The sequence below is a fragment of the Temnothorax nylanderi genome, unplaced genomic scaffold (assembly GCF_030848795.1).
Source record: "Temnothorax nylanderi isolate EJ_2023f unplaced genomic scaffold, tnyl_v1.0 TNYL_tig1167_pilon, whole genome shotgun sequence".
In the NCBI taxonomy this organism is placed as follows: domain Eukaryota; kingdom Metazoa; phylum Arthropoda; class Insecta; order Hymenoptera; family Formicidae; genus Temnothorax; species Temnothorax nylanderi.
In genome coordinates this window covers 8,437-23,426 of record NW_027250229.1, presented here as the reverse complement: position 1 = coordinate 23,426, position 14,990 = coordinate 8,437, and the positions used below count along the sequence as shown (strand labels likewise).

The 14,990-nt window shown below is 45.2% G+C and overlaps 1 protein-coding gene across 1 annotated transcript; it reads right to left on the bottom strand.

The window, feature by feature from the left end:
- Positions 1–1,867: 1,867 nt before the first annotated feature.
- On the bottom strand, positions 1,868–4,771 carry LOC139786846 (uncharacterized). Its single transcript, XM_071725948.1, has one exon. It carries the CDS (start codon positions 4,769–4,771, stop codon positions 1,868–1,870), a length of 2,904 nt encoding a protein of 967 aa, XP_071582049.1.
- Positions 4,772–14,990: the final 10,219 nt, after the last annotated feature.

Here is a 14,990-nt window from a genome sequence, read left to right as displayed (position 1 = left end):
TGACGTATCCGTATTCCTTCAGATAATTCTTTGCAAAATGCGATTTTCCGGAGTCTGGACTGCCAACCATAAGTACCACCTGTTAATGGATATCTATAAGCACGAGGAAAGAGCGGGCCTCTGTTCACATTTGACGTTCACGAAGATATTCGTGTTATGCACGATGCTTCTGTCGAAATCGAGGAATCACATGCGGAAAAGTTTTACTTAGGTATTTATCATTAAAAGAATACTTTGTATAATTCTCTTTTATGTTATTTTTTTATTTTTTCTTATTAGATCATGGTACAAGAGGAACAAACACATTTTTCCAGCGAGTAGATGGGAACCTTTTGATCCAACGAAAAGTTACGACAAGTATACAGTGTCGGATAAAAATAGGAAGAAAGATAAAATCTGATAAACTTAGATTCAACGAATTGTCCAATTTCGTTAAAAGGATTCAGATTCAAAGAACTGTAAATATTATAACCAGATAAATAACTTTGTTTCATCGTACAATTGATTCATTATGCAACAGATTGTAATATATATATATATATTATTGTACAATATATATACAAATATATATATGTATATATATTGTAGCTCTACTAAATTAGTCTTTTGAATCTGAATCCTTTAAACGAAATTGGACAATTCGTTGAATCTAAGTTTATCAGATTTTATCTTTCTTCCTATTTTTATCCGACAGTGTATACTTGTCAACTTTTCGTTGAATCAAAAGGTTCCCATCTACTTGCTGGAAAAATGTGTTTGTTCCTCTCGTACCATGATCTAATGAGAAATAACATAAAAGAGAATTATACAAAGTATTCTTTTAATGATAAATACCTAAGTAAAATTTTTCCGGCATGTGATTCCTCGGTTTCGACAGAAGCATCGTGTATAACATGAATATCATCGTGAACGTCAAATGTGAACAGAGGTTCGCTTTTTCCTCGTGCCTAATCACAATATTACATACATTAAAATAACATGCCAACATTGTGATATTGCTTCATAAGTTTTATCATTTAGTATCTTTACCTTAGTTACAATAAAATCGTAAGACGTATAATGGTGCGGTAATATAAGAAAGATCCTCCTTGACATACATTAACTGATCTGCCATTACGAGAATTCACGCTTCAGAACTTCTAAACATTTCTAAAGAAGCTGATAGATAGAATTACCTGTGAAAATTTAATTTATGCAGTAGAACATTTATGTCACGCCAATGTTACTCCAAAAGTGACACTGGAGTATTTTAATAACTTAAAAATTCTCTAAATCACTGAGACATTCACCTTTCTTCATTATAACACTCCGACGATAGCCAGAATTTAGGAAAATTATTTCATATTAACTCAATAGGCGTTAAACTTGCATACATAGGGAGCTTTCCAGCAAGTGACACAAGCCGACACAAACGTCGTTCTATCTTTCTTTTTGGCAATGAGTAACAAAGACAAAACGATACCTGTGTCGACTTGTGTCGCTTGCTGGAAAGCTCCCATAAGTGAATCTCGCGTTTTATGTAAAATTTTGTAAGAAACTGGTAATCTAACCTACTTACGAAAACGATACGATAACTTACGATAATTCCTTCGCGTAAACGGGAAAATATCTCTTCGGCATCAGCTCCCTGCCGTCAATATATCTTGATATATATTGGGAGATACAGATCGCTTCAGATTGCGGCTGACAGCGTACCTCCAAAAGTCAGAAATGCACATTGAGAAAATAGGGGAGAGGCGGGAGATCGCAATATTATCCATGTTAGGGGGGGTTTTTCGTTGGTGTCCTCGGTTGAGAACGGAATGGTGCCTTATGCGCAAGGGCAATTGGCACATGCAGTCTAGTCCCGAAAAAGTTGAAACAAACACTAAATCACTTTGCCTATGGATTTGATAAAGTTAAAAATAATATACAACACGTCCCACTTCTTAGTCTGAATAAGTCGGAAAACGTCTATCTCCTCAGTAAATCCGGCCTCTCTCAAATCCGAATCCAAAATGGCTCTTCGTTCGTCATATAAGCGACATCTAAGTATCACATGATGAATGTCCTCGCACTCGCAGCCACATTCGCATCTCGCACTGTCGATATAACTTTTTCGGTTAAGAGAAGATCCCAGATTATAATGGTTTGCTCTTAATCTATTTATCAGTGTAATGAAGTATCTCTCTGCCCAGACTTTGCTAAACCATGGCTTCGTAGCATCTCTGTCATAAAACAAGTCAAAATAGAAGGCGCCCTTATGTTGTGAATCACGTAAAATCGATGATTGGGTAGCCTCCCAAGTCTCCCTCCTAGCTACCGCCATTAGGTCCCCCACCGGAACAGTAATGGAGGGGTCCGCCTCCTCCTCCGCCGCCTGCTTAGCCAATCCGTCCGCAAGTTCGTTCCCCAGTATTCCCACGTGCGCGGGAATCCAAACAAGGACAATTCTCTTACCGAAGTACCTTTCTAAATTGTATATAAGTATTCTAGACTCTGTAATGTATTTATTCTTATGAACGTTTAAGTGATTGTTATATATTGACTTCGCAACCGCCTGGCAGTCTGTCAGTATCACAGCCTCGTTCTTCCTCCACTGTCTCTGATGCCACAAAAGAAGAAGCGCGGAATAAACAGCAAACGCCTCGGCAGAAAACGATGAACACAGCTTTGGCATACTCATTCTGTACACTTCCTCCTGATCACAAACAACTATGCTCGCTCCGGTAGACCTAGAAGAGTCGCTGAATGAACCATCCGTGAATATACATTCGGGATCCATACTCAGGTCGTGTTTCTCCTTGATCCTATCTATAAGGGATCGGTCTGAAAATTTCTCATTCTTCCTTAATACTCCCGTAGACAGGTCAATCATGGGTCTAAAAGTGTGAGCCCCGAATGTCTCCCGAAAAATCTCAAATTTACCCGCAGGACCGATGAGGTGTCTGTGACTTGAACTCTTCTTCCAAATCTCCGACAAAAGCGAGGGCCTATAAGTAGGTTGTCTATATCGAACATAATTCTCGCCGTCCAACAAGTTACGTAGCTTGTCACATAAACTATTACGGTTATACGCTATTGCCTTATTTACGAAATTCGTGCCTAGCAACACCGCGCGATTCCTCAGGTGTCTGACCTTGGCCTCAGCAATTAGCACATTGTTCGACGTGGAGTTTCTGTATCCCATCGCAGTCCGGATACCCAAAAACTGTGCCCTCTCCAGTTTGAGTTGTAACAAAGGCTCTCTGGGGAAAAAAGCAAAGCTTCCATAATCCGTAATTGATCTCACTAGGCTCTTGTATAGCATCAGAGCCGTGTTCACCTCCATGCCCTTGGAGACGCCACATAGGTATCTAATGATAGAGTTAGCCCGGCTGACCTTGCCCCTAATTTCTTGTACCTGTCTGTCAAATTTAAGCTTATTGTCAAGCCACACACCCAGGAATTTGGCTGCCCCGCAATTGACGATATCACAATCTCCAACCCGGATCTTCATGTGACAGTCTATGTATCCGCTTCTCGAAAACTCCACGAGGACGGTCTTCTTTGGCTCGAGGTCAAGACCCAAGTTGCGAAGTCGGACAGCTAAGATGTTCACAGCCTGTTGCAAAAGACGACGATTCCGCTCACGGTTGGGCCCGCGGACATACAAACCGATGTCGTCGGCAAACTCTACTGCCTCCACGCCCTCCGGAAGGTCGGCGCACAAGTCCCGCGTGTACAACGCATACAGAGCCGGACTCAAGACGGCACCCTGCGGGAGCCCCCTGAAAACGTAACGATCTATAGATTCACAAGCGTTTACGATAAATCGTACCTTTCTGCGGTATAGCCAGTTGCATATGAATCTGGCTATGGTGGGGGGGCAATTCAGTGCGATCAATTGTGCCAGCATGATACGGTATTCCACGCAGTCGTACGCCGAGGAGACGTCCAGAAAAGCAGCGAGAGCATACTCGTCAGCACACAAGGCCGTTCTTATATCAGCAACGATCCTAACGAGGTTATCAGCACAGGATCTGCCCCTGCGGAAACCACTTTGCGAAGGACTGAACTTGTCCTCCCTCTCAGCCCACCAGATCAGCCTCTCGTTAATCATCCTTTCCATTAATTTCCCGATGCACGAAGACAACGAGATAGGACGAATCTTCTCCCGGCCAATTTTATCAATGAAGACTACTTGGTAGACCAGCCATTCTTCCGGAAGCAATCCCGTGTCCCAAACCCTGTTGAAGATGTCAAGCATGCACTGTATAGCTGTCTCAGGGAGAGCCCTGATCATGCAATATTCCACACCATCCATGCCCGGGGCCGAATCCCTCCTAATCATCTCCATGGCCCTGTCGAGCTCCGCGCGGGAGAACGGGGACTCTAACTCCTCGTCCGGGCGACATTCGCCGAGGTCCGCCGAGGGGTCCACCCCCACGTACGGGGGAGCAAGACTATCAATGGAGGACCGGATGACGTCCTCCCTATTTTTGGTGGGCCAAGAGTTCCACTCCACATTCCTTCTGGCGTTCTTCATTATACGCATGGTGTTCCAGACGTATGACAGGCTCGTGAACCTATCGATCCCACTGCAAAACTTGTCAAAGCTAACCTTCTTCTTGGTCTTGATAGTGCGTCTCGCTATAGCAGCATCCCTCTTGTACGTCAACCAGTCACGAAGACTCTTTGTTTTCTTAAAGGCAGATAGGGACGATCTTCTGTTCCGGATAACCCGGTCGCAATCAGCATCCCACCATTTGTGAGTGTTTCTTTTGTCCCTGAGGGATGACAACAGGGACATCGCCCACGCGTCTGCTCGAGGCTACCGCGACCGCATTCCTAATGATATCTATAAAAGAGGAATAATATTGTTCAAAATTCTCATATAGAAGGCCCCGGCAAGAGGACAAGGACGAGTTTATTTCACATTCCACCAAACTGCTAAAGCGTTGCCAATCCGTCTTCTTGGTGGAGAGACGATTTGTAATCTTCTTGTATATAGTCGAACAAACATCAAAAGAGAAGGCAATGGGGAAGTGGTCACTCCCTCATGTGTCAGTCATCTGTTGGTATGTGATCTCCCCTGCAATGCGAGACGAACCAAAAAGAAGGTCCAAATTAGTGTCTCGTTGACCCCTGGAGCCGCTTCTAGAGCAAGTATCCGGATTAACGCAGATATATCCCTCGTCGTCCATTATTTCATGTAGAAGATCGCCCCTGCCATCCGTGGTAGGGCAGTTCCACGCCACGTTATGTGCGTTGAAATCTCCAAGGAGGATAGTATCCAACCCGCTGTCACCAATAGCATCAAAGATCGGGCCGAGATCGCGTCTAGACATCGGTTAATTTGGATGTCTGTAAATCGCAACAATATTGATATTACGAGAGAGGTTATTTGTTCTCACGCAAACGACATCGTATCCTACAGGAAGAGTACCCGAAATGTACAACGGTAAATTCCAAATAGTTACGAAGGGATATTGACACCCCTCCGCTGCCGAGCCTGTTCCTGCCACTCGCGGTTTTAAAATTTGAGAGAGAAACCTGGCGGGGGCCAGAGCATCTGGTCTCCGTCAGGACGACAACATCGTATTCCAAGATATGTTTGGACAGTTCCTCCTTGCAGCCTCGATAGCCCCGGCAGTTCCAGAGTAGGAGCTTGAATTATGTTGATAGGGGGAGGGAAGGTCCCCCAAGGCCCACGCTCACATGCTCTCCTGTCTTCCTACCGTACATCACGCCATCATCCTCCTTATCCCGAACATTACCATAGTCCCGCGGCAACCTTGCACCATCCTCGCGCCCATCACGCATCAGAGTATCCATCAGACAATCCCGCGCCGCAGGAAATCTCTTTAACAAAAGTATGATACTATCCACGATCTCTCTGGCCACTCCTAGATCAGGGGCAGCACCCATCTCGCATGTATCCCGCTGCACCACCTGTGCCCACGAAGCACCGCCCCGCCCCGCGGTCATGGCAAGGCCTCTCTTATCCCTGTTAATATCCTCAGCGCGAACATTGAACTGTCCGAAATAATTCCCTATTCCACCTGACGAAGTCTGTACTCTTGATCTAGGTCGAGGAGCATCTCTCCGGTCATATAACGTGCGCGTCGCACGAACCTGCTGCTCTTGGTTTTCCTCCCTGGTGGCCTTCCGAGCCGGTAGTTCAGGCCATATTCTCGGATTCGTTAGTCTGTCCATGGGTTTCACAGGAACGGGGGACTCTCCCTCAATAATACGCAAGGCCCTATGAAAAGACACATTGTTATATGCCATGACCATATTAATGTTTCTTTCATGCACCGGGCAACCCCGAAACGTCGACTTGTGCTGGCCACCACAGTTACAACAGCACACCATTTTATCACATTGGCCGTGCGACTTATCTCCGCAAACGATGCAACGGGTCTCGCTCTTGCATGCAGGTTTGGTATGGCCAAATCTGAAGCAGTTAAAACACTGCCTGGTCGGAGGAACAAAAGGTCTTACTCTCAATCCTACATTACTGCTAAAGACCGATAAATCACGGATTTTACTCGCTTTAAAGGTGATGACAATATTGTCGGTAGGCACAAAGGAGGACTTCTGGGTCGATTGGTCCCATTTGCGGCGATACATTCTCTCAAGCTTGAGAATGTTGGACTTATCCTGGATAGCTTCCCACAGTTCGGGGATCCCAGACGGCCAGTCCGATACAACGCCCTTACAGATAAACGATCGTTGCTCAACGTGTGCCTTGATCCTTTGAGTCTGCATTTTGTCTATAATGTCGAGCGCATGATTAGCGTCAGTAAAATTATCAAACTCCGCTTCCGCGGAAAAATGATTTAGCATATCTAAATTGGACGGACATATTTGCAGATCCGCGAGGATCATCCAGATTTTAATTTTATTCATTCCTTTTCTGGTTGTGGAATGTTCCGGTGGGAGTCGAATAATAATTTTTGCTTTACCTGAATGGTCGTGGTCGTATCTCACATACCGTTGTGCGTCATTGTTATTAGTTACTAAACTCTTCTGTAGAGCAGAGTCGATAACATTATACGATTCCTTGTCAATAATAGATTCCACACGTCCGGCAATAGTATCATGCGTCTCGTTACCCGAGTTCACGTGATCCTGCTGAGTTGAAGGCGTGTGCACTCCGTGCGCCATATTACCACCTATTTGACTAGAAGGAAGGGTCATTTGATTTATAAAAAGTTCATGGCCCTCCACATGTGGGAGCTTGACATTGTCTAAATCCATATTGTCCTCGTAGCATGAGGACACGTTACGTTTTATTGAGAGTTCTTTGTCTCTCTGTTCCTTCGAGGACAGGTTACGTTGCCCCGCACTCACAACGCGGCCAGACTCTCGCTGATCCCTGGATCTAATGCCCTTCACTATATCTTCGAATTCCTTCTCGGAGAAGCACGTCTTCTGTCTTTTATTTCCCTGTGTTTCCTCTTTCAATACATGGAGTTCGGTGCACGACGACCGACGGTTATCCGGGCTCGACATCTGAATGATCAGTTAGATATTAATTACCGCTCCCCCTCCGACAGGGGAGCAATTAGGACCGGGAATAAACCCACCCGAAACAAACGAGGTACGCGACACAATTTCACACAAATACGGTGTATTCTCGCACGTCTGTATTATACCGTCGATAAGGGCAGAGAGCGTACGCAAAACGCGTCCGACTCGCACGGCGGTTCGAGCGGAACTTCTTATCCATGTTATGCAAAATCTAGGTTAACCTGTGTAAACACTCGCGTAAACGTAGTAAGTATAAGTATATATAGTATAGTAAGTAACAGTAATATATAGAATAGAAAATAGATATAGGATAATTACATAAAACAATTACCTTGAATTAATCGTCGCGTCGCGTAAAGAGTCACGGTCGGTCTCGCTCCGACACTACCGTTTTTTTTTTCTTTTTTTTTCAGGCGTTTTCGGGTGAGGACTATTACGGTGCTTTAGACCCTAGGGTAATTAGCACAATGGAACTAAACCAAAATTAATGTATTCCTCTAGTGATCAGATGACTTTGTCAATGTGTTTTAAAAACTTGAAAATAACAAATAAGATATTCCAATTCTTCGAATTAATGAGACGACAAAGATCTATTTCTTCCAGATAGCCCTCCGCTCTTAATTCCATATCCATGTAAATCCTCCGGGCATCGTACTTGTGGCATCTTGTTAGTATATGTTGCAAATCTTCCTTCTCATATCCACATTCACATCTCTCCTCGTCGACATAACCTTTTCTCTTCAAAGACGCTCCAAGGTTATAATGATTGGATCTCAATCTGTTAAGTAGGGTGACAAAGTATCTCTCTGCATTAACCTCACGGAACCATGGTCTCACCGCTTGTCTATCGTAAAAATTCTTAAAGTAAAAGGCACCCTTGTGCGCGGAGTCACGGATAATTGATTGCTGCGTGGCGTCCCACGTCTCCCTTCTAGCACGCCCCATGAGATCCCCCACTGGGATTTCAATGGAGGGATCTGCCACACCAAAACGACACTCTTGCCATACGTAAATTCCAGTTCATATATTAATATTCTAGCCTCCGTGATATATTTGTTCTTATGTACATTAGGGTGATTATTATATATAGCCTGTAGGACAGATTTACAATCCGAGAAAATGACAATATCCTTGTTTCTGTCTGTATGTTGAATCCTCATTAGTTGCAGGGCAGATTTAACTGCAAAAGCCTCCGCCGTATATGAGGAGCACTGGTAATGCAGGCTCATTTTGTACGCTGTTTCTTGATCACAAATAATCATACTGGCTCCAGTAGATCTTGAATTCTCACTGTATGATCCGTCCGTAAAAATAATTTCAGGGGTATCACTCAAACCGTACAAATCTATCACTTTACGAACCAGAGTACGGTCCGAGAATCCCTCGCTTTTTCTCTCTTTGCCGTATGCGCATTGTATGCCCCCTGGAAGATTTCAAATTTTCTGGAAGGGCCGATTGCGGCAATGTATGAACGTGTCCCTCTTCATATCTCCGAAAGAAGAGACATTCTGTATTGAGGCTGACGAAATCTGACATAGCTCTCCCGATCCAAGAGTCGCTGCAACTTGTCACAAAGTCCGTTTCGGTTGTATGCAATAGCCTTATTTACAAAGTTGCGTCCAAGAAGCGCAGCACGGTCCCTCAGCAACCTCACTTTAGCCTCCGCTATAATAACATTATTTGGTGTACTATTTCTGTATCCGAGGGCAGTACGAATGCCCAAATACTGCGATCTTTCCATCTTCAACTGCAGCGCAGCATCCCTGGGGAAATAAACAAAGATTCCGTAGTCCGTAATGGACCTCACCAGGCTCTTGTACAACATGAGGGCCGTGTTGACCTCCATACCTTTGGATACTTTACATAGGTATTTAATGACGGAGTTAGCTCGGTTTACCTTGCCTCTGACTTCTGTAACCTGTCGATCGAACCTCAAACTGTTGTCCAGCCAAATGCCCAAAAACTTGGCACCGTCGCTATTGTACACCTCGCTGTCACCCACACGGATACTAAGGTTTCTATCCACAAAACCGCTCTTAGAAAATTCCACCAGTACGGACTTCTTCGGCGCCAGATCGAGACCAATCTCACGCAGCCGCGCAGCGACAACATCCACGGCGCGCTAAAGTAGTTCCTTGTTCCGGTGGCGGTTCGGGCCGCATATATAGAGCCCCACATCATCAGCAAATTCTACTGCCTCGACACCCTCAGGGAGATCGGCGCAAAGGCCCTGCGTGAACAGGGAATATAGTACAGGACTAAGAACAGCACCCTGCGGGAGTCCCTTGTAGACGCATCGCATTATAAATTCCCGAGAATTGACAATAAAACGCACCTTTCTCCGATATAGCCAGTTACGAATAAACCTGACAATACCGAGGGGACAATTAAGCGCTATTAACTTGTCCATCATTATGCGGAAGTCGACGCAGTCGTAAGCAGCCGCCACGTCGAGAAAGAACGCAAGGGTATATTCCCCGGCACAAACAGAGGCCCTGATGTCCGACACAATTCTTGTCAAATTATCCGCACAGGATCTACCCCTGCGGGACCGCTCTGAGAGGCACTGAATTTCTCTTCCTCCGCCCACCAGATAAGCCTCTCATTGATCATCCTTTCCATTACTTTACCGATGCACGACGAAAGAGAAATGGGGCGCACCTTTTCACTTCCCGCTTTGTCAATGAATATTACCTGGTAGTTCAACCACTCAGCAGGCAACGATCCCGATGACCAGACCACATTGAAGAGCTCGAGAAGGCACACCCTGGCGGGCTCCGGCAAAAGCCTGATCATCCTATATTCAATACCATCCAATCCGGGTGAAGAGTCCTTCCTGATCATCTCGATTGCTCTATCCAGTTCCGAACGATCAAACGGGGCGTCCAGCTCATCGTTGGGGCATCCACCGTCAGAGTTCATATCAGGATCCGTCCCCACATACGGGGGAGCCAATCCGTCAATGGAGGATTTAATTACCTCCTCTCTGTTCTTCGTAGGCCAGGTATGCCAATCCAGGTTCCTTCTGGCATTCTTGAGGATGCGCATCGTGCTCCACACATAACTGAGGCTTGTAAACCGGTTGATATCGCTGCAAAATCTCTCAAAACTCGCTCTCTTCTTTGCCTTAAAAGTCCGCCTGGCCAATGCCTTGATTCTCTTGTACTCGACCCAATCATGGATACTTTTAGTCCTCTTCCAAGCACCAAAGGCAGATTTTCTGCTTCGGATCACTTCATCACACTCCAAATCCCACCACTTATGTGATCTCTTGCGCCTGTCAGGGTCTACCGGGGAAGGTCCGGGAGCCTCGGGTCGTCTACCCGATGCAATAGAGACAGATCTTCTCAATATATCCACAAAGCAATCGTAATACTTCTCCAGGTCCGTCCCGAACAGCTCACAATATGGAAGAAGAGAGGACACAACATCGCTCTCCACCAGCGCACCAAACCGCGACCAATCAGTCTTTTTGGTAGACAGTTTATTAGTGATTTTTCTGTAAATTTGGGGGCAGATGTCAAAAGAGAAAGATATAGGGAAATGATCGCTGTCCCATATGTCTCTTCTAATTGTCGATAGGAAACTCTATCGATAATGCCCTCCGACCCGAACATGAGATCCAGGTTGGAGTCACGCTGGCCGTGAGAGCCCTGGCGCGACCTGGTATCCGTATTTATACATATAAGGTCCTCGTCGGCTTCATCGCCCATCACCTCGTACAGTAGGTCACCCCTGTCGTTTGTAGTTGGGCAATTCCAGGCAACGTTGTGGGCATTCATGTCTCCCAATATAATTGAGTCATTATTATTTCCCTTGATTGTCTGAAAAACAGGCAAAAGGTCACGTCTCAACATAGGTTCATTCGGGTGTCTATAGATAGCAATTATGTTCAGATTTTTATTCAAGTTTTTGGTCGCCACGACGATAACATCGTAACCCACCGGCAAAGGCCCGGAGATCGGAAGGGCCTCAAAATCAAGGTGATCACGAAGGGAGATAGACACACCCCCACTACCAAGGCGGTTGCTGCTGTTAACTGTCTTATAATTGGAGAAAGAGACCTTATAGGGACACGAGCATCTGGTCTCAGTCAGAACGACAATATCGTACTCCAGAACGCGCTTTGTGAGCTCATCTCTACTCGTCCGGTAACCCCGACAATTCCACATAAAAGGTTGAATTATACCACGGGGAGGGTCCTAGGCCTCCCATGCCTTACCGGAATCTTCTCTAAATCCTTGTTTCTGTTAATATCACTTCTCGCCGGAATATAATCCGCTCCACCGCCATCCAAACCGTCCCGTCCATCAGGATGCACAAGAGCATCAATCAAAACTTCTCTTGCATCCTCCGGATATCTCTGCAAAAGCTGCAAAATACTATGCAGTACCTCCCCCACTAGGTCACGTGAAGGGTCCGAGACAACGCGAACCTCCGAGTCCCTCCTGGCAACCTGCGCCCAGGAGGCTCCGTTATGTGCCGCCCGAAGGGCAATGCCCCTCTTGTCCTTAGTTATCTGCCCAGCGTTATTGTCAAATTGAGCATAATAATTCCCAATGTGACTCGGAGTCCTCACTGAAGATCTTCCAGACCTGCGTGGTCGGTTGTCCTCCGCTTCCATATTCCTTGAGCCACATGCAGCAGGGAATCGCATTACTTCTCCCGGTTCCGCAGCATTACTCTGCGGCTCTGTGCACCTGGGTAACGCTGGCCAAGTCTTGGGTCCCCTAAAAATATCCTGAGGCCTCTCAGGGGTGGCACTTCCCTCTACCAACCTTGCCGCCCTATGAAATGAAATATTATTTTGAGCCATAATAATGTTAATATTCTTGTTTTTTTCAAACACTGGGCATCCTCTATACGAAGACTTATGGGGGCCCTTACAATTATAACAGCATACCGGTCTGTCACAGCGCCCGTGGGATTTATCACCACAGACGATACACCGCGTTTCACTCTTACAAGCTATCTTAGAGTGGCCAAATCTAAAACAATTATAGCACTGGCGAGTGGGCGGCACATACGGTCTAACTTTCAATTCCACGCTGTTTCCAAAGATCTTTAGATCTCGTGTCTTGTCAGCCTTAAATGTAATGATAATATTGTCCGTGTTGACTAGCATCGATTTCTGCTGCTCGGGGTCCCATCTTCGCCGGTGCATCCTATCTAATCTAAGTATACCAGATTTATCCTGAATCACATCCCACAAGGCCGGGATACTCGCGGGCCAGTCCGAGATAACCCCTTTACATATAACAGCACGTTGCTCCAGAAAAGCCGTGAGTTTCGGTTGTTTACTATTTCCTATAATGTCTAAAGCCTTATGTACGCGATACTAGAAATCGGTCCGAGTTTCGGTTTAAGCCAATGAAACTGTTGCTTTTCTGTAAGAGCTGCAAGTTGATTGGCTTAAACCGAAACTCGGACCGATTCTAGTATCGTGTACACAAGGCTTAATGTAGAATTAGCGTCAAAGAAATCCTTAAATTCTAATTCGGCTGAGAAATGATTACTCATTTCCAGCGTTGTCGGGCAGATATGCAATTCATTAAGAAGCATCCACATCTTAATACGATTCCTGCCTTTTGTGATGGTGGATTGGGCAGGGGGGAGACGAATAGTAATCTTAGCGATTCCTTTATGGTCGTCATCGTATCTCGCAAATCTTTGCACGTCATTATTATTACCAGGAACACATTTTCTCAACATGGAATCGCAAAAATATACATTTTTTTGTCCGGCACCAGGGGAACGTTCACACTATTTACGCATGGTGAACTTATGTCGTTCACGTGATTATCTACAGATGGCTGCGTGCTATCAGTAACCATAATGTTACCGCTGTTCAAGATCGTTTTGTTTATAAAAAGTTCTCGACCTTCAGTTCCATCTAAATTCGCGGGGGTAACAACCTCCATCTCCACTTCAACAGAATCGGCGGTAAGGTCACTCCGTTCGCGTACAGTCTTTTCGCTCCGTCAATTTCGCTGTTGGAATTCTCTGCATGATCGGCCCGCATCCAAGTCCGACATCCTTAATCCCTGTGAGAATTTATCAAATTCCAGCTCAGTCATGTCGGTGCGCTGTTTCTTGCTCGAACTATTCGCCGAGTCATCGTCAGAGGACAGAGGGCTATCACGCGAGCGTCTCGTGGTCGAGTCCGTTGAATTCATGAGATTTTTTTTTCCTTTCTTTCCTTTGTCTAAGGGTAGAATTTTGCTCCCCCCCCCCCCCCCCTCGGAGGGAGCAAAACTAATCAAAGATAATTAGCCCTCCCGAATAAGGACCTCGCTTTAGCACCCCCCGGCGCGCAACTCAGTATCAAGGGTTCGGAATAAACTCGCGACAATCAACACCAGCAACAGGCAAACACGTCCGTCTCGCACGGTAGCTCAAGCCGAACTCCCCGACACTACCGTGTCTCTCGATAGGTTAACTGAACTGACTGTGACAGCGCGCTGAACTGAACGCACTATCTGCACTGCGCGCAGTACACACACGTATTAACTGAACTCACTGTGACAACGTGCTAAACGCACTATCTGCACTGCGCGAAAGCGCCGCCAGTGTCGAAAAAGTGAAAGTGACATTACTGTGTTATATGTATGTTATATATTGGCTGCGTTTCGCTATTCACTCGCAGTACTGGCAGCACTGTAAATCCGTTTCAATATACGCGGCAGTAAGCTGTCAAAGCGTTTTCGTGTTCATGTGACATCATAGATTTTGTCGTCACTTCCTACTTTCATTTCTTCTTCTTTCTTTCTTTATGCCCCGTATGGATTTCTGGTTCCGTCGGAACCCGAGTACCACGCTTTCTATCAAGATAAAGTGGGGAACTCTCCGGGGGAAGAGTCGCCCTCTTGCCACATGATTCACAATCTCCATCCGTCGGTAAGGAGGGAGTCATAGCACAGTATCAAAACTTACAAACTATAGATCCAATTTACATTCGTTCAGAAAATGAATAATTGTTTTAAGAATTTGTCTATTGAGGTTATTAAACAAGTAACCTACAGAGAACGGAGCAAAGAGTTTACATCTAAAAAGATCATTGACAAATTCCTTCCTTTCTTTGTTATATAAGACGCATGACCAAAACAAATGATCGATATCTTGGAAATCAAAGCCACATGGGCATTCAGCTGAATCGCATAAACCAAATTTATATTTGGTTACATTAGTATAAGCGTACCCGACAATAATGCGAAAAATAATACCGAGCCAGCGTCTATCCATATTAAATTTCGATAAAAAGGAGATATTAATTCCTGCCTTGGAAAAATTTTTTATATAAAATTTCCCAGATCCAATATTAATTTTCTCCAAGAATTTAGTATCAATCTCTTTATAGAAGTCGAGCAGTGAAGCAGAAACGTCTCTGTGGGATATTTTATTTGCCAAAGGAACACCCTCAACCGCAGCAGCCCTAGCAGCATCATCAGCTTTTTCATTACCATGAATACCTATATGGGCAGGGCACCAAGTGA

Bases quoted from the DNA above. Each gene is read 5' to 3' on its own strand.
- LOC139786846 (XM_071725948.1), bottom strand. From the start codon at position 4,771: ATGTCCCTGTTGTCATCCCTCAGGGACAAAAGAAACACTCACAAATGG.